The following is a 23,844-nucleotide window of genomic DNA, read 5'->3' as shown; positions in this document are numbered from 1 at the left end:
GAATATGGTCTTCTAAAGCAAGGTGGATGGGACAAAATTTTTTGAATAAGACTGTATATTAGCTTTAACGAACTTTAAAAATAATTACTTCTGCTTCAAATACGACAATTATGATGATCTAATGCTCCTAGCGAATAATAATGGAATTGAATGAAAAAGGAAGATCTTCATTCAACTGTTAGATCTATAAGAGTAAATATGTTGAAACATTCACTGGTTCATGCATTACTAGATATCCAAATTAGTGAGGAGTAGAACCTTGAAATTTTGTAGAAACAGTTTCCTTGTACCGTAGATTGGATAAGTCAGGATATTGCGAGATGCAACATAAAAATAATGTCTTAAGTTTTGTTTTTGTTTTTGAAATCATTGCACGTAGAATTTTGAACTTTTGTAGCCTTGTGTTCCTTCTCTGTATGTAGTGACGACAAAGCACTGAAGGCAACCTAGAAAAATGTAAATAAGTCGTTGTCCAACAAGTTGGGAATGTTTTCCCCACCACCAGGTTTGAGAAGCTGGAAACATGAACGATCGGATCGTTCAATTCTTTCATAAAAATACATTAATACTAAACTTGGGATGTAGCTCTAAAATAGCTGTTATAGTAATTTAAATGAAATACACAAAATGCATTTTGAAAAGATGCAGCGGAATTTAGGTTGGTAAAATAAGAAAATATGGTCTGTATAAAAGTAATGGTTTGTTGAGTAAAGTTCGTTCAATGTGTCAGCTAATTACAGTACCTTAATGTATCGTGGTAACTCCATTAGTCAATCGAAGTTTCTCCGTCAAAAGTCTTATCCACACCGGAAGACCGACAAACTCGTTGTTTGTGGTTTTGTTCAAAGGCTGTTTGGCAAAACCCACCCCTTTTTCTTCTCTTCTTCATAAAAGGTAGTAGACTTCGAATATTAGTGAACACCCACAATCACGTTATCATGACGTAGATCGAAAGTTGTAGAAGGTTTAGAACATAAACCTGTAAGTTTGAATACCTCAAGCATTACCCTCAATCGACCTCATCGTCCAACGTGAACTTAACAATACAGCTTATTAAAGTGGAAAAGGCGGATTTCGACAATAAAATAATATTTTTCTGCGTGGATGTAAACCACTATACTCTAAAGAAAGCATTAGCTGCCATGTTAGTCAATATCAAAATATTGACTCAACAAAGTAACACAACAAAATATAGCTGACATATGACAAGATGTGTATTGTGTAAAAGCAGCAAGTAAGGGGCGGGGGGGGAGGGAGAAGTAAGAATAAAGAATATGAAGTAGACATGTGCAGGATGAAGGACTTCTGCTAATGCACCAAGTTTAATGCTCCAAACAAGTTTATACAAAGTGCTTCTAGGCTACATGAGTTCAATTCTTAAAAATAATAATAATAAATTTTGTAAATGACATCCACTGAAATCGAACGACGGACTTCTTGGACCATATCTCTCAGCATGTAGCACTAGGCTGACAATAAATGGAGTTTTACGAAATTTGCCTTCTAGGGGAGAGAAGCAAAGGAGGCGTTACGTAACTCCAGTAAAATAAAACTTTCGTCATCAACTGTTTTGAAAGAAAATAAAACTGTAATCTCTTTCCCAAATTTCATTCCTTTTGTGGGAAAAACGGGAATTTTCCTAGTTGTTTGGTTGTATTCGAGTTTAGTGTCCTTTTCAGCAGCGAGATGTGGACATCTGCTTAACATGGGATCCGAACTACATGATCTTCCGCCGGTAATGAAAGCCGAGTCTTCGCCAAAGGCGTAGACGAGAAATTTGGAAATACAGATTCTTCATCCTAAATCTAAGTATTTTCATGATCTACAAAACTAAATAATGAATATTTTTTAATTTAGAACTTTCTGAATTATAATTGTAGTCTCTCATTTAATATCTCATTTCAAAAAGCGATCTGAAGGACAGAAAAATATCTTAGGTGATATACAGAACTCATTCTATCTCGACTAAACTTTGCATCGAGATAGACCTTGACTTGTTTAGTAAGTGAAATATTTTCTTGTGCAGAGCTTGCGTTCCATCTTCGGATTTGAACTTGGTGCAATTTTCGCAAGAATTTCATTTATTGACATTGAGAACGAGAGTTAGCGAGAAATTCATGGAACAGACCTGTTAAATGTTAAGTAGAATACAGTGTTACTTACAACGAGATTTGCTAAAATCAATAAAGGACGAATTTTTCCCACAATCGGGAACTACTTACTAGTTATTAAAATAAAATGACAAATGAAAGGCTGAGAGAAACAAACTGTTTATTGCAAATAAACTATTGGTTAGACCACACTCTTGTTCAAAGAATAGCGATACGAAATTAATTATGTATAGCTTCCAGCTAAAGAGTTTCACATGCAGTTTGTATGTGTGTCAACCAGAAAATAATCAATTTAAGGTTATTACTCAAAATTTAAACTTTGTCAGGTAAGTTCTTTCTTGTACTTAGAATATGTTAAATACAAACTTCAGCTTATTACTTTTAGTGTAGCCAGAGATGTATTAAGCGGGAACAGAGGAGTCAGTTTGGGCCAAGCTCTACAAAGTAATAGGAGAAGGGAAATTTTGTAAATCCGCATGTTTTTATTTTCGGATTAATATAAAAAAATATCATGCACAATCTTTAGAAAAACACCTGACCATACACTTCTCTTTAAAAGGCTGTGTTCTCGAAACCGTGTATAGAATTATTAAAGCAATTTGTGTGATTAAAAAGAGTACAAGACTTTTTAAGGAAAGATGGACGAACAAATGTCGTCGGTTCTTTTGAACACATATACACAAAAAACATTTGTGTGTATGAATTTAGAATTGAAAGGATTGGATGAGCTGGCGCATTGTCATCTTGAAAAATTGTTTCATATCCTAAAACCATCTGGACCGTAGGATACACGTGGTCACTTAAAAGGTGCATATAATCACTGGTCGTAATGGACCTTGTCTAGAGCATAATCTATGGGTGTCTGCTACAAATAAACACTACCTGTTGTTGGAAATAAAGTAAAAAAGAAATCGTTAGACCTACCCTTTACCAATGATCGGCAATCCAGTTCGTGAGTTGATACCATTTTCTTCGCGTTAAAGCGTTGTTAAGGAGTTGCCTGCAGTTCGGAAGTGCAATGAAATAAAGAAAATTCAACTCGACCCAAGTGCTATTTAAAAATTCCGACGGTGCAGCCGTTATCCTTTGCTAAATTAGAATTCCTTTTACCCGTAAGATACAAATTTCAGTCAAAGCGTAATGATAAGAATCCAGATAAATCAAGTTCAAAATTTCATCTCAAGCTGTTCAGGTTCCGTTGTCCCTTGATGATGAGACAAATAACTTCAGTGTTCCTTGTAGATATTATGAAAAAATATATAAATTGCCTCCTTCCTCCTTAAAAGCTGAATTTTTGAAAATGCTGGAGCACATGACCGCTTACTATTACTGAAGAATGTATATGCCAAGTTCCATTTTCCTCGTTAGGGGCTCGTGAGATAATCTATTTTATCATACATTTTCAACCGTCCTTAGGATACCGATTTTAATGAAAGTGACATGATAAAAGCCTGGCTTCAGGTAGATAGTAACCGTGTTTAAAACTTCATCTCAAACTGTTCAGCTCTTTCTTGTAACGATGAGACGGACTACATCGATTTGAATGTGTAGAAAACATATAGATAGAAATCGTCGTCTCGTCGTTTTAAAAACGAAATTTCGAAAACACTGGCACTTGTGTCTGCTTATTGCTAATGGGAACTGTAAATACCGAGTTTAATCTCCCTAATTTGGTGAGATCCTGAGATTTTTTATTTTTGGATAAATTTTGAACCGCCTCTCCGTCTTAGGATACGCATTTTAATCAAAGGGATATGACGCAGTAAAAACTCAGTTCAAGGTAGGTACTATTTTTAAAATTTCATTTCAGACGTTTTACCTATTTCTCCGTTAAAATCAACAGACAAAGATTTCATTTTTATAATAAACATAGATATTGAGAACAATTATAGCGGCAGAATTTTCGAAAACTCTCGGACACGTGTCCAGTAACAGAACTTTTATCTTTTTAACATGAGGAGTTCATGAGAAAATTTTTCTCATAAATTTTAAACCATCATTTCTTCGTTGAACTTCCTTCTCCTTAAGATACAGTTACCTAAAAATATATGCTAAGTCAATTGTGTGGGTGTATATTGGACAATATAATATTTATACACGATGGCTATTTTTAAAGTACAGTGTGTTCGAATATGTTTGAAATTGTACGTGACAGAATGAGTGGATGAAGGTCGGAAAAACGTTTGTGATAAATCTGTAATGACTGAGGATTTGCTGCAGGCTATTGAAACCAAATGCACGAAAGCAGGCGATTCATAACCTCCAAGTTGGTATCAGAATTCCTACAAATTTCAAAGTTACTTTTATTTAAAATCGCACCTGAGAATTTAGTTTTAAAAAACTGTACTGTCGATGTATTCCTAAACGGCTGAGTGAAGACACAAAAGAGAAAGATGACAAGTGAACTAACATTTTCAAATCGCTACAATGACAGTGTCTTAAGTCACATGAGAGATTTATTGAGTCTTACTGTCACATGAGCTGAAACAGTGTGTTTCATGTGACTCCAGAGTCGAGTCACAATCAACGGAGTTGCAACGCAATCATCACTGGTCAATGTGACAACAAAACAAACTTTCAGAACGTAAGATCATGGTAACTGTGTTTTGGGACAGACATGGTGTCTTGTTAGTGGATTTCTTGCTACAAGGAACTGCAATTGACACTACTTCATATTGTGAGATCCTAAGAACTTTGTCGAATGACCAGAATAAACGGTGTAGAATATGTAATGCTTCATAATGCTTTAATTAATTTGATTTTGAGTTCAGCATCCCCTTCAGCAGCGAGACAATATGAGACGTAGACCTACAGGTTAACATGGAATCCAAACCACATGAGCCCTGCTGGGAATCGAACCTGGGTCTCCCACGCCGAAGGCGCGTACGATAACGGATTACCTACGAGGGAATGCTTCATGACAATGCAAATCTATATGCTGCTGCTCAAACTCAAGATCTGTTCAAATCCTTTAGCTAAGAGAAATGGGAGCATCGCCATACAGTCCGGATCTTGCGCCTGGCAGCTACCACCTCTTCCGCCATCTGGAGACCTTTCTGGGTAGCAAGCGTTTTAGATATTGATGAAAAAATGAAAACGGCCATGAAGAATTGGCTGTCATCACAGACGGCAAAGTTTGTGAAGAAGATATTCAGAATTTTTTTTTCCAGTTTAACGTCCCACATTATGCACAGAGGCTAAGGGAAACGATAATGATGAGATGGATGATAATGGTAGAATGAAGGAAGTGGGAGATTTGTCTACCATAAAGTTCACTTAGCGAGAACTAGGATCAAACCAGGTATCCCATGCACCAAAGGTGAACGCTCTACCACTGATCCACCGCGGTAACCTCAAAAATTCGTTGTTCCCTAAGGTAACTAGCTGAAATGTCCATATTTCGCACGTCGAGAATAGATTTAGGGAAATATTTGAACTCACTCCCCCCACGTAGGACATTGCATTTCAGTGAAACTATAATAATTAAAACCCATAAGATAATCTATTTTCGGCATAAATTTCGAATCCTCGAACTCCTTAAGATAAACCCTTTATTTAAAGTTAAGGTAGGTACTATGTTCCCAAATTCATTTCAGATTGATCAGCCGTTTCCACGTGAAGCAGTCGAAAGCAACAGGCAACATCACATTCAATAATCAGCTTAGTGACACCGAAAATTATGGATTCGACACTAATTGCGGTCATTTTGTATATTTTATTTTTCACCTCCCATGCCGATGCCAAGTTGGGTTGAAATTGCTCTAGGCGTTCCAGAGTTGTACTGGAACGCACATACATTTTAATGTATAGAGATACAGTATACTGTGTTACTATGTTATGTAAAAACAAAGAGAATGTGATATATATATATATATATATATATATATATATATATATATATATATATATATATATATATACAGTATAACTAAGAGCATTGTTCTATTAGTTTCACATCCTATTATCACGGACGTGTCGTATAAACGAATGAGCGACGTTCGGCAATAGTAAAGTAGAAGCCGAGATGGAATAACATTACACTGAATTGTTTTGCGTTGCGGTACAAACTTATGAGACGAGCTTTAGTACTAGAAACTTTAACATCTTTTGGTTAAGTAGCCCTTTTTCAACAAATCAACAATTATATTTTTATTCAAATGTAAGATTAAATAGAAAAAGAAATTATGATTACTTTGTATCAAATGATATTTTAGCTAATTAACATTATTTTTTTCCATGTATAGGATATACTTTTTGAAGTGAATGCTCAAGTGGCCGAAAAGGAAAAGGAAGATAGAAAATTGGAAATTTATAATAGAATAGATGCCAAATCATCCACTGTTCATCGTGGACAGAGATTCAAAAAGTCTGATATTTTGTCTGCAAATAGGAAATTAAGGTAAGTAGTATGTTGAAAAATGCAGTTCATATATGTTAATACATGGTTTCCTTATTTAAACAGGCCTGGGACGTTATATGTAATCTGTTTAACACTAACCTTTGTCGAACCTAATTTTGTTTGGAAAACACGCATAAAAAGTACGAAAATTGCAACATGACTCAAAGCACTTGAATGAACATGAATATTCTGTTATGCACAAAAATTTTACACAAATCGAAGATTATGGAAAGAAACAATTGCGGGTCATTCTATATCCGTTAAAAAGAAATTATAAACAGGTTGAAATATAAATTAATGAAAAAAATATAAAAAAATTAATAATTTAGTTCTAGCTTTTTTTTTTTTCGCAAATATAATTGAAAGGTGGCGTATGAAGGGCGTATCCCACATTTATAACTTTGTGAGAAAAAAGCAGTAAAAGTTTTCAAGACAAGCAACAGTGCACGATTACAAATTTTAGGTAGCAAATTAGACGAGATTTGGCATGTTCAACAACAAAGTTCAAATCGAAGTTAATAACTGGCACCAGCTCTCATATAATGCATGAAAAAGTATATCTGTGAAGAATTGAGATAGATCCTTCAGTTGGTAAAATTATTTGACTTGTAAGTTTGAAATAAGTGTAGACGTGACATACAGCAAGAAATCTGGAAGAAAAACAATTCTGTTTCGTACAATGTCGTTATTTCAAGTGTGTTCCAGCAAAGCAATTGTACGGTTATTTATCTATAAAACCTATCTATTCCCTTTTCCGATTGAATTTGGCTCGAAAACGTAAACTAGCACGGAACATCAGTTTAGTAATCCAAGCCGATTTTGATAAAATCTGACAGGTAGAAACTACACATGAAACAAACGAATACTTTTTTTTTCTTCGGAAAATCTGTTCTTGCGACAAAAGTCCTCACAGTAAAATGTATTACTCAACGCCAAATGCGCAGGAAAAAGTAGACCGAAGCGAATGAAATTCCGCACAGACGTATTAGACGTAAAATAAGGGAATAAGGGTTCCGTATTTTCTTTCAAAAATCGTTTGGGTGTAGCAGAGACCCCTCCAAACTTATTACAATGAAATGTCAGAATCAATTATGAAGGTCCGTAAGAAGTCCTAAAATACATGCAGGATTGTAACGAAGCAGGATGGAGTAGAGGCCCCTTCAAACTTATTACCACTAAGTGTCAAAATTAGTCATGAAGGCAGTTAAGAAGTTCTAATGTACAATCTGGATTGTAACGAAAGTGCGTTGAGAGGTACTATGTATAAAATAAGCGAACATATGTTCTTTATTTTCTGTGGAAAACTGGTTATTTGGGGTAAAAGTTCCCGCCTGAAGTTTTGAAAATTGACGCATAAGCAAATAATCTGAAGCGAACAAAATTGCACAGACATATACTAGGCGTATTTTGTATTTTCTTTGAACAAACGTTTGGGTGGAGCAGAGGCTCCTCCAAACGTATTACCCACGAAATGACAAAATTAGTAATGAAGATAGTTCAGAAGTTCCTAAAGTATATGAATCATTGGAATAAAACTGCGTTGAGAGATAATGTGCGTAACTCAAAAAATATATATATATTGCCTAGTGATAAATTGTAGCAACACCTCACCGACGGATGAAGAGTGTGGAAAGTAGTCAGAAGCAGATGATACATAATGCATTTAAAAGAAAGGAAGATGTGTGAAATAGTCACACACACACACGCAAAAAAAAAAAAAAAAAAAAAAAAAAAAAAAAAAAAAAAAAACAGAGGCACCTCCAAACATTGAGACATGTAAATGCAGGAAATGTTACGCCAGAAGAGAAGTACAAATATTCGCACGGTATGTTAGTAATTTGAAACACAGACTAGACATAAATTACGTGCATACGTTTCTTTTCTACGGGAAAACGGTTCTTGGGTACACGAACCTCCGGTAAATTGTGACAACGCCGAAAGACAATACAGATACAAATGCACATAATCGCAGCTAACATGTCGTCTGATTGTATTACTTTTGAAAGAAGAATGTGCAAACACGGAAATAATGTCACTATTGCAAAAGTTTAATGTCTTTTCTCCTCTCCATATGATATGAAGTATTTAACGTAATATGTGCCTTGTGGCGTTGAATGCATGAGTCGCACACATCTTTGCTGATTACTGCGTGTGACGCAAGTTGCGATACGGAATATTTTCGTATGTGCAAGCTGCATGTGACAGAAAAAGCTCAAGAGGCTGTGCGAACGTACGCAACGTTTTATTGACTGCTCATGACAACCGGAAATCTGAAACAAGTTGTTCGTGTTTCGAAAGATCGGGACACGCAGAACACTGGAAAATATTGAACGTATACGCGTTACAACCAATAAAGAGCGGTAATTAATAAATAGTCCGAGGATTAATTGAGGATTTCAAGAATTAAAGTGACTAAAATTTGGGGGAAAATGTTAACCTGAAACACTTGCAGCAGAATTCGTCCAGTGTCTATATTGGCTCAGTCGTCCCAATGAAAGTCCGAAAAAGGTGCAAAAAAAGTCACAGCAAGGTTGAACTATTAGTTGGCATCTCATATAGCCTCGCTGTTGAAAGGGACGCTAAACTGTAATCAAGAAACAAACAAACCATGTTAGCTGTGGTTTTTGATTGGTAAGGCGTTTTCCACCATTGATATGCTGTTACAGTACAAACAATTACCAAGGAGTACTATTTCAATATTGTTCGCTTGTTGGGAAATGCAAATTTGACGAAATCTTCTCAGCTATCTGCAACTGATGATTGGCAACTTTATCACAACGCGCCAGACAACAGAACATCAAATCGCACATGTGATTCAGTCACCCTGCAGACCAGATTTTGCCCCCTACGACTTCTGTCTATCCCAAAACTTAAACCACCTTTGAAGAGGGCGATATTTCAGATTGTTGTTGAGATTTAGGACAGCACGACGAAGCAGTTATTTGCAGTTTTAACACAGGGCTTTGCAGAATTTTCTTAACAGTGGGAACGACTCTGGGAGGGAAGTTTATTAGTTATCAAGGTGTTTCTTTGAAAGAGTCGCACGTACTGTATGTCTATGTTGTATCTTTAGTAAAGTTATATATATATATATATATATATATATATATATATATATATATATATATATATATATATATATATATATATATATATATATATATATATATTATGCTGCTCGATCTTTCGGAATAGACTTCGTATACAGAAATGTTACGTAAAAGAATATGAGTTCAATAAATAAATAAATAAATCCCATTAATAGAAGTTTTTCCAGAAGCAAATCTAAAACGTGTCAGGAGGTTCACTGAATTGTAGACTGTTTAGAGTTTCAGTATTGTCTTTCTGCATTCATCAAGGTAAAATGTTTACACGTACAGACATTAACGCGGTGAAATTTGAGATAGACATTGCTGGATCCACTCTGCTAGTGGTCCAATTTTCACAAAAACGTTAAATTATATTTTCCATAAAAATTCAAGACTTAAGTAAGTGGCAGAGCTGCATAAATTACCAATTTCCCAGATTTCATTGCAACAGATCAACTCTCCATCTCCTTTTCACAAAAGAAAAAAAAGAAAGACTCGCCCAGTAGAGACCCGGTCAGAATAAATTTTAGTTATATTTTGAGTTCATACTAGAAACACTTTAAGTTGTGTAGTAGCTGACAAATAATAAAACATGTGGACACTGTATGTCGTGTACACGTAATTATGTTTTTCTTTATTTTATTATTTATTTTTTTTTTTTTCAGATTTGAGGGTTGTGCCATGCTTATGCAGGGACGAGGAAAGATGCAACTGGTTATGGTTATTGTTTTGTCAGATGTTCTGTTTTTTCTTCAAGAAAATAATCATAAATACTCATTTTTCACTCCAGACAATAAGGTAAGGTAAAACTCGACTCTTGTATTGTAAAAAAAACACTGAATTATTTCCAATTATTAAAACTGTAGAGAGTACTTTGATACAGGGTCCGACTTACACTATACATATACAAGGTGGTAATTGAGTTACCTTAGTGTAAAGTCTCCCAAACAGAAGCATACACCTTACGTAATTTTATTTCTCTATGCATTATGAAACAGTGTACCGCATCATATGTGTGAAAATCTAGTACAATTTGCATGTATATTAAGTGTTCATAGCATCCATTGTTTGCCGTCTCAGTATAACTTGGCATATAAACAACAACGATAAGTGTTCATGGAGGAGTGTTTTTTAGGTAAAATAGAATATTAAAAACTCATATTTTGTATCATATGTTGAGTTATTAGCAGCTATACAAAACGTAATAAATGCCCTGATGATACCTTTCTATTTGGAAGAATATAATTATCATTTAAAAGACAGAAACTGACACCGTAATGCCTATCAGAATTAAAGACAGATTCTTGGAATCAAACTAATTATTGCTGTTATTTTGAACTCGTTGTATTACGTTCTTTCATTTACAGTCCCTTCCGTTGCAATATTCACCAATATATAATGCATTGAAACTCACATTAGTACGATATTTTCTCTGTAAGTTGAAAAACTCGTTCTACTTCTTTTTTAAACCAATAGTTGCTAAGACATCTGCCCTTCGTTGTAAGTAATAATAATTATTGATAATGTAATTGTGAAGTTATTTTACTACCTAGATGTGTAATACTTAAAAGAAAACTATGTTTGCATATTGCATACATCACCTTTTTCAGGCAGGGGTAGTGTCGTTACAAAAGCTCCTTGTCCGAGAGAAGGCGGGTCAGGAGTCTCGTGGCATCTACCTCATTTCTTCCAATCCTGCTGAACCAGAAATGTTTGAGCTCAAAGTACATAAGCCGAAAGATAAAAGCGTATGGATTGAGGCAATAAGGTATGTTTGAGTAATCTATCTGTATTATTATTAGGCTGTAAGTTCTTAATTAAAGATTACAATGAGCCTGTAACATTAAATATAGGAAACTCTCAACAAAATGTAATTTACCTGGGATTAATACGGCGTTGAACTACTTTTCGCATACAGTACTCCTTATAGTTGTTGCGAAATTGATATATACGAGGGCAATTCGGAAAAAAATGCAGTTTGGTTATCAATAACACACTCGCAGATACAGAACTTCTATTATACACATTAGAAAAATGCAACATTACATCACTTTTCAACATATTTATCACTTCAACTTCTCATAACGTTTTCCTTCTGAAAGAAAGAAAAAAAAACTCACGCCTGGGAATTAAGTCGCCCGCTAACTGCATTGTGAAGCGCATTGTCATTGTCGAATCAATGCGATACAGGCCACTGTTCCATGTGTGTGAAGAGGTGGTAGTTGCTTGGCACCAAATCACGGACAGTTTTGTCAATTTCCTGTACGAGTTCATTGCTGACTACAGATGGGCGCCCACTTCTTGCCGCATTGTGCACGTCAGTTCGTCCATCAATAAACATGCTACACCATTCACATACGCAACACCTTCACTTATCACGTTTGGTTCGTAAACACCACACAGTTCGTGATGAATCGCTGTTTTTTTCCTCCACAGAACTCGTATTACCACACGCACTTCACATTTGGCAGATTTTTCTATTGGAGCGTTCATTTTCAGTTGGTATAGCAGATGAGTAAACCGCAATATAGCTTTCTCCTTGGACTGCTCATTGGCTATATTGAATTACTGCATATGGCGCCCTACCTGGCCATTTCTGATGGAGGCTTTTTCGCACATGCGCAAACGGAGGCTTTTTCCGAAGTGCCCTGGTATATAACTCGTGATTCGTTTCCATGGAATACCATTCTTCGGGCAGTGTATCACTTGATTGTGTTAGCGATGATGGAGGAGACAGTCTCACCGGTTTCCCTGCTCGAAAACTTGACCATAGATGTTCAGTAATGATCAGATCGAAGATTGAGTGGGCCAGAGACGTGTTGATCGCATCATTATTAGGAAACATCTGTACTCACTTGGTCATGTATACTGTCCATATAATCACTGGCAGTAATTTTTTGTTTGCGAGTAGTAATAGAAGCAATTAAATACAATGGAATTGAATAGCCCAGAGCTGCTCCATATATAAACTCAGCCTATTTGTGGAGACAAGGAGAAGGCTCATTGATCGGAGTATATAGTTTTCTAGTTATCGAAGATTCATATTTTATGCTCTTAGCATCTCTTTTTTGTGCTAGCGGGTTGGCGTCTGTGATCAGAGGTTTCCAGATCTCAACTCGATAGCTGATGTTGAGGTTGTTTATCTCGTCTGATTATGCTGCGTAACAACACTTTTGTTCGTGAAAATTGCAACACTAAGGAAGATGTATAAGCACAGTGAAATTTATACCATAAATTCTTTATATGACGATAGCACTTAACAACGCGCTCACTGTGATAGCCTGTAACGTTTATATAGACGTCACTGTCAGATAGGTTGATGCAGGGTTTATTCGATAACACCTTTCTTCCACTCAGTATGCCAGCGACGATGTCCACGCGCTTGCTGAAGCCTAAAGCTTTTGTGGCTCTGGGTTCCTGAAAGTAGACGGAAAGATATATGTACCGCTTTCCAGCGTACAGTAGACATCATTGAACCGTCCACGCAGACAAATACACACACGCTATTGTACTCCAATCTACCTAACATTCTGGACTATGCGCAATCCGTCGCGGCTTTGCAGACAAATGTATATTGCATCTACACATCCATCACTGTTGCGAACAGCCTGAGTGAACAGTTCTATTTCATCATTTCCATCTTCTGTTTCTTCTTATTCATCCCATTATTATCTACCTAGGTACAGTTAAACTAATTAATCTCTAATGAACTTCAGCGTGATCTTTTGCATATTTAAAGAGCTATGACATACTTCAGTGAACAATTAGCTTTTCATTCATCGAATTTCATACAAATAAATATATTTCATTGTAGTTTATTCAGAAAGTTGGAAACAATGTGTTTTGTGCTGTACTATATAACTTTTTCACAAGATAGGTGTGCAAAATGTATCAGAAAGATTTCTTCCAACTATTTTCTCTTCCCGTAATGAGCAAAATTATTTGTTAAAATATGACTATTTAGATTTTGTTTCTGCTGCCTCTTGCCTAAATTTATTACTGAGATAACCATTTTTGTGTTTTTGTGAAAATGCTACTACATATATTCTCATTATTGATACTAGACCGGAAATTGAGTACTTGCCTCAAACCTTGTCTCAAAACGTTGAGATCTGTGTATGGAATTGCTTTTACAGGCCAAGAGGTATAGCATGAGCTATAACCTGGGAAGGATAGGAAGAACGTTAGTGGTTAGGAAGGTGTCAGCGGAGAGCGAGGAGGACTTTTTAGTAGTGTTTCTAACCCACGCGGATCCTAACGTTCACCATAAGTACAATTTAACAATGAATGATAAACACTCAACGTAGTTGATCGGCGGGAGCTCATGTGGTTCGGATTCCACGTTAATCAGTAGGTCCACGTCTCATATAGCCTCGCTGCTGAACGGGACGTAAAACTCAAAATCAATCAATCAATCAATCAACGTAGTTGATATATGCAGGTTGAAATATTTATGAAGGCTTAATGCCGTCCATATCTTCTATTTCAGCATTTCCATCTTCTGTTTCTTCTTTGCTTTCTTCTCGAAATTCTAAGGACCGGATTACTTTCTGGAAATATCAAGTACTTTTAATAAAATGAATCTTTTTTCGAAGAACTTTCGATAATGCTTTTACGGAAGGTCGTTGAATGTGAACAAGTTTGATGAACAACACACGTGTCAAAATCATCCAGTACGATTTGTTTTCCTTTGTGCACAAGGCCCTATTGTGCTCGCTTCTTATTCCCGTTCTTATTAAATTGACTTTTTCCCACTCATTCAAAACATGCTTTAATGTATTTACTGAATCACCAATAACTCTAGCCGCTTATGTACTGGTACCTGTTTTAGATTGCTTGGATTTTTTAACTATCAGCCTTTCTCTTCATAAAATCATTTTTTAAAATCTCTGTTTTGGCTATGATTCTTCTTATCTTTCATTTGATAGAAAGGAAGCAAATGAGCACAGAGCACAAATTAAAAGAGCATAGAACTATACAAAATGCTATTACACTCCACGGAAAAAACGCTGTTTAGTATGGCCACTAGTGTGACCCCTCCCCCCTTATGTGAGTTCCATAAATTAGGATCCCTGGAGAGAGGTACAAAAGGACCATTTTGTTTTACCAAAGAAAATGGCAAACTTTACTGGATGAGGAGAAAAGAAGTTGACAGGTCTGTAGAAATAAAACGATTAAATATATTATACACTGTCCCAGGATTATCAGGGTGTCTATCGGTCACGAAAGTCGCGAAAAGTCACGAAATCAGAAAACGGTCATGAAAGCCAAGAAAAAGTCACAAAATTTAGCTTTTGAGTCACGATTTTTTTTTTATTTGTACAAATAAAAGTACAGACTGAAAAATTTTGTTCTATAAAACGTCAAAATTCACCGCCAAAAATGTCTGTGGGGGCTTTAGACGCTAGCAAATTGCAAGCAAAGCACGCTTCTATCGCATTTATAAAAATTCGGCTTAATTCACACCGAAATTCACTCTTGAGAATGTAACGAAATTTTATGGTTTGGCAAAGAAAAGGTCACGAAAGGTCACAAAATTTCATTTTGGAATTTCAGTAGACACTCTGATTATGCACCGAGGCTAAGGAAAACGGGATGATAATAATGAATGAAATAATTGAATGAAGAAAATTAGACGAAACGGGAGAACCTGAAGAACATCCATGCACACGATGTTTGTCCATCATCACTTGGCGCGACGTGAGATTGAAGCGTAGACCCCATGCACCAGCGGTGAGCTCTCTACCACTAAGCCATCGCAGCTCAAAATATAGATCGTGTCATGTGATGGAATTTTTACTTAATTTAAATTAATACACGTTCATCATTCATTAAAAAAGTAAAAAAATAACCATAACTCCATCTAGTACATTTGAACATTTAGTTAAAACAAATAATCGTTTTAAATGAATGCGAGAAAAGTAAACCTGGGGATGGATTCAAAGCGTGTTTATCGTTTCTCCCCAATAATGCGAGAAATTGCCAAAGTCTAGTTTACGCTTGTGTCAGCAACACTACTGGTAACACCCGTATCTTTTAACCGTGTTGACTTCGGGCCTCAAGGTTATATAGCTCATGCTATTCCTCTTAGCCTGCACCTATTATGGCAATTATATATATATTCGTGATCGCAGTTACATGAGTATTTCTGAAATAATTACAGCTATGGCAATAATAGTGTTATAATATTGTTGTCTTCAGAAACGAAAAATTAGGCAGAAAAGCATGGTTTGCTTATTTGTGGAAAGAAATACAGGGGGTTTTGTGTAGTACAAATCATAGTCAATTCATGTCAACTAACTAAATATCTTAACATATTGTATAATTGTTCGTATGATATGATATAATTTGGGACAAGTTATTATTTTTTTAACTATTATTTTATGTAGATCTGCGGTTCAGAATTGTCCAGAAGAAGAAGAGGATGGTGCCCTACTTAGTTTGGAAGAAAGAAAAAAGCGTTTGGATGCCAAACAAGCGCAGATACGTCAGATAGTTGGTAAGTTTCTCATTCTATGCCTGCAATGTGTGCTTGTTTAATAATACAAGAAAAGCATGAATTGTGCTATTCTTTAACCTGCTTTGTAGTGTATCATTATTATTTTACTCTATTTTCTACATTAATATATAATTATCGTTCGAATATATTATTGTTGTAAAAGTTTGCGAAATTAGTGAATTTTCACTTAATATCTTACGCATTCTTGCAATAAATATTCTGCAACGTTGTTTATATTTATTATTGTTATTTTCTTTTAAGTATAAAAAAAAGTTTCATATTGCATAATAGGTAAGTATTTGTGTTTTATAAGCATTTTGTAAATATCGTCAAAATGATTTCTCAAAACAAGTTATTATAACATCTATGTTTTCTTTCTTTAATTGTTATTGCTGAGATTTTATTTTAATTTATTGCATAACGATTTTTTTATCTGCAATTGATTTGTAAAAGAATTTAAAGATTTTTAAAGATTTTAGTAAATAATTTTGTCGTGTAATCGCATTCCATATCTATCCCAACCTGGTGCTATTTGTAAAGCAGAAGTGACAGGTTTGGAAGTACACAGGTTCCAAAAGTACAAGGTTTCTGACTTCTTGAGTATAACTTAGTCATAGTTCAAAGTTTATTTAAAAAAAAAAAAAAAAGGAAAAGGAAAAAAAAAGAAACAGAAAGCCAATTAAATAGAAGTTTGTTGGAGATAAGACTCGATACCAGTAGAAACATTCTTCTGAAAACCTTTTGTTCCATTTCATTAAGAAGTAGTTTGGTGTGATCGACTTCGTAATTAAATACTTTTATTGTGTTGTTTTAAATAATTTTCTTGTGAATACTATGTTGATCCTTGCACATGTAACGATTCACTGATTTGAAGATGAGAGATTTGAAATGAAGCTTCCAAGCACGACGCTCCCAGTATACCAGAAAGTTTCGCGTTCGAAGTACTCACATACAATCGATTTGCAGATTACAGTAAACTGTACAAAATTGAGCAGTGCTAATTGGACTACATTTTCGTAGAACGAAGAATTTACACATGTAAGCAGATTACCGATGTCAGTTTTCTAAGGAACCATCAACAGACAAAACAGCAAGTAAAGTAACTTATTCGTATGCGCTCGTATTATAGTAATTTTTTGCTGTGTATTTATTAAATTTATACAAAGAATAAAATTCAGAACTTTATGTTGTAATGACTTCATATAAACATCCGCTGCAATTCAATAATTGCTCTTAACTAGAAACTTTGCCACAGTATGTTTTAAAAATTAAGTTTTGCGGAAGCAAAGAACTGTTTTATAGTCTCGGATTTTAGATAATAAATTCTTTTAAAAAATGCATGAATTTCAGTCTTTTGTATTGCTTTCAGGACAGCTAAAAGCTCAGTAGCTTTTTCTTTCATTAATGCATGATACTTCAGTTTATCTTTCTTTCCGCATTGTATTGTTGATCAACTACATTTGTTGCCAATTAAGTATAGTATCTTCATACTGTTCAGCATTATCAAAGTAGATGTACTTAATGAAATCAATCTCGTGTTTAGTTGGTTGTATGAACTTGCAGATGAATAGAAAGCATGTTACATCTCATTAATATTTGTTATATTCATTAATTTAATAGGGAATCTGTAGGCCTGTAACAGCTGTCTTTTACAACACTCAAGAATAAATCTAGGAATGCAATTGATAGATGTTTCTTCTTTCACGGGTAATATTCAGTTAATCATTCTCCATTTCTCACATGATGCTACTTACAAATGCATTAACCATCTTCTGTATTTACTATATGTAATTCTATTTTCCATCTGTTTGTGTCACTCAATGAAGGTGGATACTCAGGATTTGAAGGTAAAAACTTTTTTTCTTCTTTCTATTTTCGTGTTACGTGTTTTCTGATGATTGTTGTGAAGTAAAACTCTTCTCTGGCTTTCGATGTAGTTCTTCCTCCTTGATATGAAGTACAAAACGCATGACTTACGTCTGTTCTTGTAGAACTGGTAGTTAGTACACAGGATATGCATCTGTCATCATGTAAAAGTTGATTTAGTAGTGTGAATTTTTTGCCTCTTTCACCATTCCTTGTGTTTCTAGTGTTTATCTGTACTCAATTAAGTACTCTTAACTAACTAAAATGAAAATCTTAACTTCGATATTTTCATTGATCCTAGTAAAAGAAATCTTTTGATTATAAACTAAATTTACTTCGATATTATCATCTTCAGAAGGCTTTAGCTTACGTGATCAGTCTTGTTTCTGAGTCCAAACAGGTAAATTGATAAGCTTGCTGTTTTGAGTTCGAAGGTCTTGGTCTGTGGGGGATTTTCGAATATAAAGTAATTAGGGGTTGTCTCTTTGTTTGCATGCAATTTTAAAAGCATGGAGTAGTCTCTCTTGGCAATATTCATACTACGAAGATTTATCTCAACTGAGGGTTATTAAAATGAATATTAATACTTCGGCTATGATTACTCATTAGGTACAGCTTATTCGATTAGATCATATTTTAACAAGAAAAGGACACTTTCAATTACAAAAATAGTGGAAACAAATACACCCTATCCGAAAGAGCACATTCAGTAATTTTTACATTAAAACTTACCCGAAGGTACCAGGTCATCATAAAATAAGTATCGCTGTCCAGAGAACTCTGGAGACGTAACCACTTGACAGAATGCAACCAAACTTGGTAGGAACATATTTGGGAACATGCAGAAGCGATTGGTGTAGAAAACAAAATTAGTTCCAATTTCGCCACCAGACTAATTGCGGTGCTGTACAACGCCATGTAAGTGCAGCGTGGAAAAAAAAGACACACTGGTGATGCTAAATGATAAGAAAGGCTGTAATTATCTCTCCAGGTGCTTACTCACGCTTGCATGTGTTTCAGTGATACGGATTTGAGTGCCACTATGTGCCCAAAGTGAATTGATGGTGATTCGATGTTTGCTTCTTTTTTCTTCCCACACTCTTTGTCTTGTGTTTAAGGGGTTCCGTTCTTAGAACGTCATATGGTACTAGTCACCACGCGTCTTCCTTGCCCAGGGCCTTCACGTGAAAGACCTGCCTATGGGCAGAAACCTACATCATCATCATCGTCCATAACACATCACTATACCACGGAGTTACTAATAGGAGTACAAATCAATGCCAGGCGTCACACTGGGAGCATAACTATGACCTTTCTTTAATTGAATGTCAATACTATCATTTGTCTTCCATACCACACTCACCGTACTTAACACTGAACAGAAACACAATAACTTCTGGACGCGAGATTAGACACTAATTATTTCCTGGAATTTTGGGGGGAGCTTGGATTTTATGAGCACAGGAAAGACTAACATTTAACTTCGCTTTTGTAAGAATTTTAAAGGGACGCTTCAGCTCAAAAGCCTCCTCCTTCGTAAATCCGCCACTGACCACGGGGTATTAATAGCGTTGGTATTCAATGCCACGAGATCCACAGGAGAGATAATTACAGACTTTCTTATCATTTACCATCACTAGTGTCGTCTTTCTTCCACGCTACACTTACTTGGTGTTGTATACAGCGCCACAATTACCCCTGATGGCTAAAATTGGAACCAATTTTATTTTCTACACCAATCTCTTCTGCATGTTCCCAAATGCTCCCCTACCAAGTTTGGTTGCATTCTGTCAAGTGGTTATGTCTCCAGAGTTCCCTGAACAGCGATACTTATTTTCTGATAACCTGGTAGTAGCACTTGAAGGGATTAACACTTTATTAAAGCTTACAGCTATTAAATATAATGATTTATGCCTCGAAAATCAGAAAGTAATTTCGCTGGAAAAAAAGAAGAAGAAGAAGAAAGAAAACTAATGACGGAACGAATTAGAACATATACGTAGTAAATTTCATATCATATATTTCTATCGAGCGAGGAAATTATGTAATTTGAATTAGGTCTGGGCATAATTTTTAATGAAAGTCATAAGTAAGTTGCGTACTGGAACTGTCGAATTCGAATAGTTCATTAAAAGCATGCGTTAATGAAGACAAATGAGTTATTATTCTTTTTACCATTCTACATGTACTGTCTTGAGGGCTTGTGGATTTGTCAGACGTTGTTTCCTTGCTTTGTCTCTAAGCAGTTACCTTTCATTTTAAGTTTAGTCCTTGGAAAAATAGAATTGTAAAAAATATTCGTACACTTTCTCGCAAAATTTAAAGAATTTGGCGCGGAAAATCAAGTTTACACATATACTTATTGTTTGTTTATTGAAGTTCAGCACCCTTTTTCAGTATGGAAGTTACATGAGACGTGGACCTATAGTTTAAGATGGAATCCGAACCACCGTAATGCATTTAATATTCTCTCACCGGGAATCAATCCCAGAACTTCGTGCAAAAAGGCACACGCATCACATATATATTTAGTTTTAGTTTGTAAGTACAAACCTTTTTTGTTACGAGTATGTTTTAAGAACGTCAGCGGCTCACTTCACTCACAGTGAAACGTCATATGTGGAACTCATGAGACTTCGTCCTATTTCAAGGGTACGACTACCGTCTTTAGCTTGCTAGAGCGTACTCACTGGAAATTAAGGTACCCGATGGTTCACCAGAATATTAGAATCGAACTCTTCACTGGAAGTAAGTACATCCCATGCGACAACAAAACGTTATATACGGAATTCTTACACTTATTGTCAAGGGTGCAAATAGCACCTTCAATTTGCTAGAACGTACATACTAAAAATAAAGTTAGGTGAATCTTCTGGGAAGCTGAGCTGATGGTTCACGGTATTAGTGTAGCTGATTGACATCCCCAATGTAATTATAACCAGTAGAAAATAAATCAAATAATTATAGTTTATAAATAATAAAAAAATGTTAAATCTTACTTAAACCACTCGCTTAGCAAAACAATAAGTTTATGGGACATCAGATGAAGCCAAAGTGGATAGTTGGCGAACTGTTGCACTTTCTTTTAACAATAAACGTATTGTTTTGCTCAGCATAGATTTGAGTCGGTTAAAAGCAAAGCTTGTACAATGGAAAATATTACAATTACTTAGGAGTGAAAAAGTAGAAGTCTGCAACGAACATTTCCAGAAGTTATTGTAATGTCTTCTATAATTAGTGCATTCCTAACTATCTTTTTTTTTTTTTTTTTTTTTTAAGATATTAATGAAGCTTGAAGAAGTGATAAAGTAATGTTACATTGAAAGTGATAGTGGCAACACGTTAAATTAGTTTCTGCATGTTAGTTTATTTCAAATTTTTGCTTGATTGCGGCTTATTTGGAGTTTTATTTATGTTCGGCATGGAATGCCTTATATTTCTAATATTTCTTTTAAAGATTGAAACGATGAATACTATGTCTTGTATATTGGAATTTGCTTGATTCTATGATTATGTGTAATGACAGTAACATCTGTAATTTAGTATAAATACAGTGGAACTTAATACTGTTCCTTATTTTTCTTTCTTTTTTTCTTTTTCCTTTCTTTTTTTCAAAGTTAGCTCACATATTTACAATCGTTCATTTTCAGAAACACTTTATAAATACGTAAATACATTTAAGTGAAACCTGCTGTAGGGAAATGGAGCTATAGGTGCTTTTTTTTGGATTTAGTGTCAAACAGAATAGTACATCGTTTTTAACAGTTTCCTTTATGTGATTGAAACTAATGGTTTCTAAAATGAGAGTAAAGCATTATATTTTAATTTCAATTTCAATTTTTAAAAGCTAGGGAGAGTGTGTGTGTGTGTGTGTGTGTCAGGGTGCCCACTCAATCGTGAAAAACCCGTGGATTCGTATACCGTGAAAAATCTTAGAAGAACCGTGAATTTCGTTATTAAACCTTGATAATCTAGAAAATTTTCGAGTTATTTTTTTAAAAAAAGATAAACCTATCAGAAATCGCATCGTTTTTTAAATTGTCATTGTGTCAATAAAGATTATATTTTATTAACTTTTGGACAGTGAAATTGAAAAATTTTGGACCATGAATATCATGAGTTCGATTATTTAGTTTGAGTGGGAACCCGATGTATGTATGTGCATATGTGTAAGAGAAAAACAGAAGAAGAAAAGTAAGTAAATATACTTGCATGGCTTCAGAGTAAGAATTTATCCATTGTCTGGCAACTTTTTGTGGAGTCTTACTTAAAAGAGTTTTCAGCTCTTGCGTGGGCAAATTCCGTGATTATTATTTCTCCAAGTTACATGCTTAGCTTTTATACTTGTTCTTATATTAAATGTAAGGTTTAGCGAGATTGCAGTTTTATTTTACAGAAAATAAACTTGGACAATATTTATTCGTGTATAGTTTGACTCATTGAAGACTAGCATCTTATACACAGTGGATTTTTTTTTCATTCATTAGGAATTCTTCGTCAGAAAGATATGGAACAAGCAATGATACTGGAAGAAAAGATGGCACTGCAGTTAAAACTTTTGGCTGCCTCTGGTCTTGGAAACCTTCCAGAACCACCTAGCTATAGTCATTTGGTTCAAGAGGAGACAGATGGCAATATGTGGAAGGAAGTTCTATCAGCAGTTCAGGTTCGTAAATAAATAGACTGAATCACCAGAAACGAAAAATTTTATACTTTTTTGTTGGGAATTGAAACTGGCTACAGAATGTTTATACTTGGCTCAGAGTGCCATAGAAGGTTGCACATACTCTGTTTAGGATGTTTGGATTGAGAATATGTGCAAAGACATATCTTATATTATTCTTAAGACTTCCTAGTATTTTCCCTGCATAGATAAATCTCCACTGTAGTAATGTGTATTCTTGTTAGTTTGGTATGATCTCTCTTTTAGTAAGTGAATCACTCTCTCAGGGATATATGAATTGCCTATAAACAATTATCAGTGTGTTTGTTTTGCAGTAATGAAGTCGCTCTAAGGCAAAACTACATTTACAAAACGTAATAATAGATTCTAATCTTCCACATATTTGGTGTTAAATTATTAATATTGGCTGTTTCCCAACCCACTTTCAGAATATTTAACACTTTTCTTTCTCTTTCTGGTAGAATGTTGTAAAAACTTCATAATGAATGTCTGCAAAACTAAAACTTACATTTATTTCAAAGTATAGTTACATGATCTGAGTTGCCAGTGACCATTTTACTACATGAATGAAGATCGTTTTAATGCATATTGGATTGGTTCAATAATTCGTTTCGTTTGAAACAAAGGAAGACCTTTTTTAGTTTGAGGGTTGAACTAATCAAACAATTGATCACTTATGTATTCCCCTACATTGTTTATAATCTGTTCTCAATGTTCAAGGAATTGCTGGATGCTTTTAAGGAAAAAATAAAATAAAATAAAACTTGGATATATAGAAGTCATCAGTGAAATTTTGCAGCTGCTCATCGTTTTCAAAGGATGTGCCACGGAATGCATTCGACAGAGACCGGTAAACATGGTAATCTGTGGAGTACTCCGGATGAGGAAAGACCTCCCATTGAAACTGCTGAATGGCAACAGTTGTTATGTGTGCCACATTGGTCTAGCGTTGTCTGTTAACCATGCGAATGACGATGCTTTCTTTTTAAGAGCTGCATGAACATATTGATCGCAATATACAGTAGCAGTAACAGTGTACATAGCATGGATAGTACGATTGCGTAGCAGCAGTTCGCTGTGAATAATTCCTTTCATGTTTCACGAGCCACACAGCATTGTCTTCTTGGGATGTAAATCCTGTTTGGGACGTGATGTTGCTTTTCTGTTTGGGCTGACCTATTCCTTCCTCTGCGTAA

At 35.1% G+C, this 23,844-nt stretch overlaps 1 protein-coding gene across 9 annotated transcripts in view; it reads left to right on the top strand.

Annotated features, from left to right (window-relative positions):
* Window positions 1-23,844, top strand: part of cyst (rho guanine nucleotide exchange factor 18 cysts) — a 345,308-nt gene that overhangs the window by 296,386 nt on the left and 25,078 nt on the right. For 8 of the 9 annotated variants that reach the window (XM_081746656.1, XM_081746637.1, XM_081746623.1 and 5 more), the window contains 6 exons: window positions 6,356-6,510; window positions 10,265-10,397; window positions 11,210-11,367; window positions 15,989-16,098; window positions 17,925-17,945; window positions 22,452-22,630. In XM_081746656.1, coding sequence (XP_081602782.1) covers window positions 6,356-6,510; window positions 10,265-10,397; window positions 11,210-11,367; window positions 15,989-16,098; window positions 17,925-17,945; window positions 22,452-22,630 — 756 coding nt within the window. The remainder of the gene's footprint in view (window positions 1-6,355; window positions 6,511-10,264; window positions 10,398-11,209; window positions 11,368-15,988; window positions 16,099-17,924; window positions 17,946-22,451; window positions 22,631-23,844) is intronic. The other variant, XM_081746614.1, reaches the window with a different exon arrangement.

This window comes from Thermobia domestica, chromosome 2, assembly GCF_964235325.1.
Source record: "Thermobia domestica chromosome 2, izTheDome1.hap1.1, whole genome shotgun sequence".
NCBI lineage: Eukaryota > Metazoa > Arthropoda > Insecta > Zygentoma > Lepismatidae > Thermobia > Thermobia domestica.
Note: the sequence above shows the minus strand (reverse complement) of the source record. Positions and strands in the feature narration are given on the sequence as shown.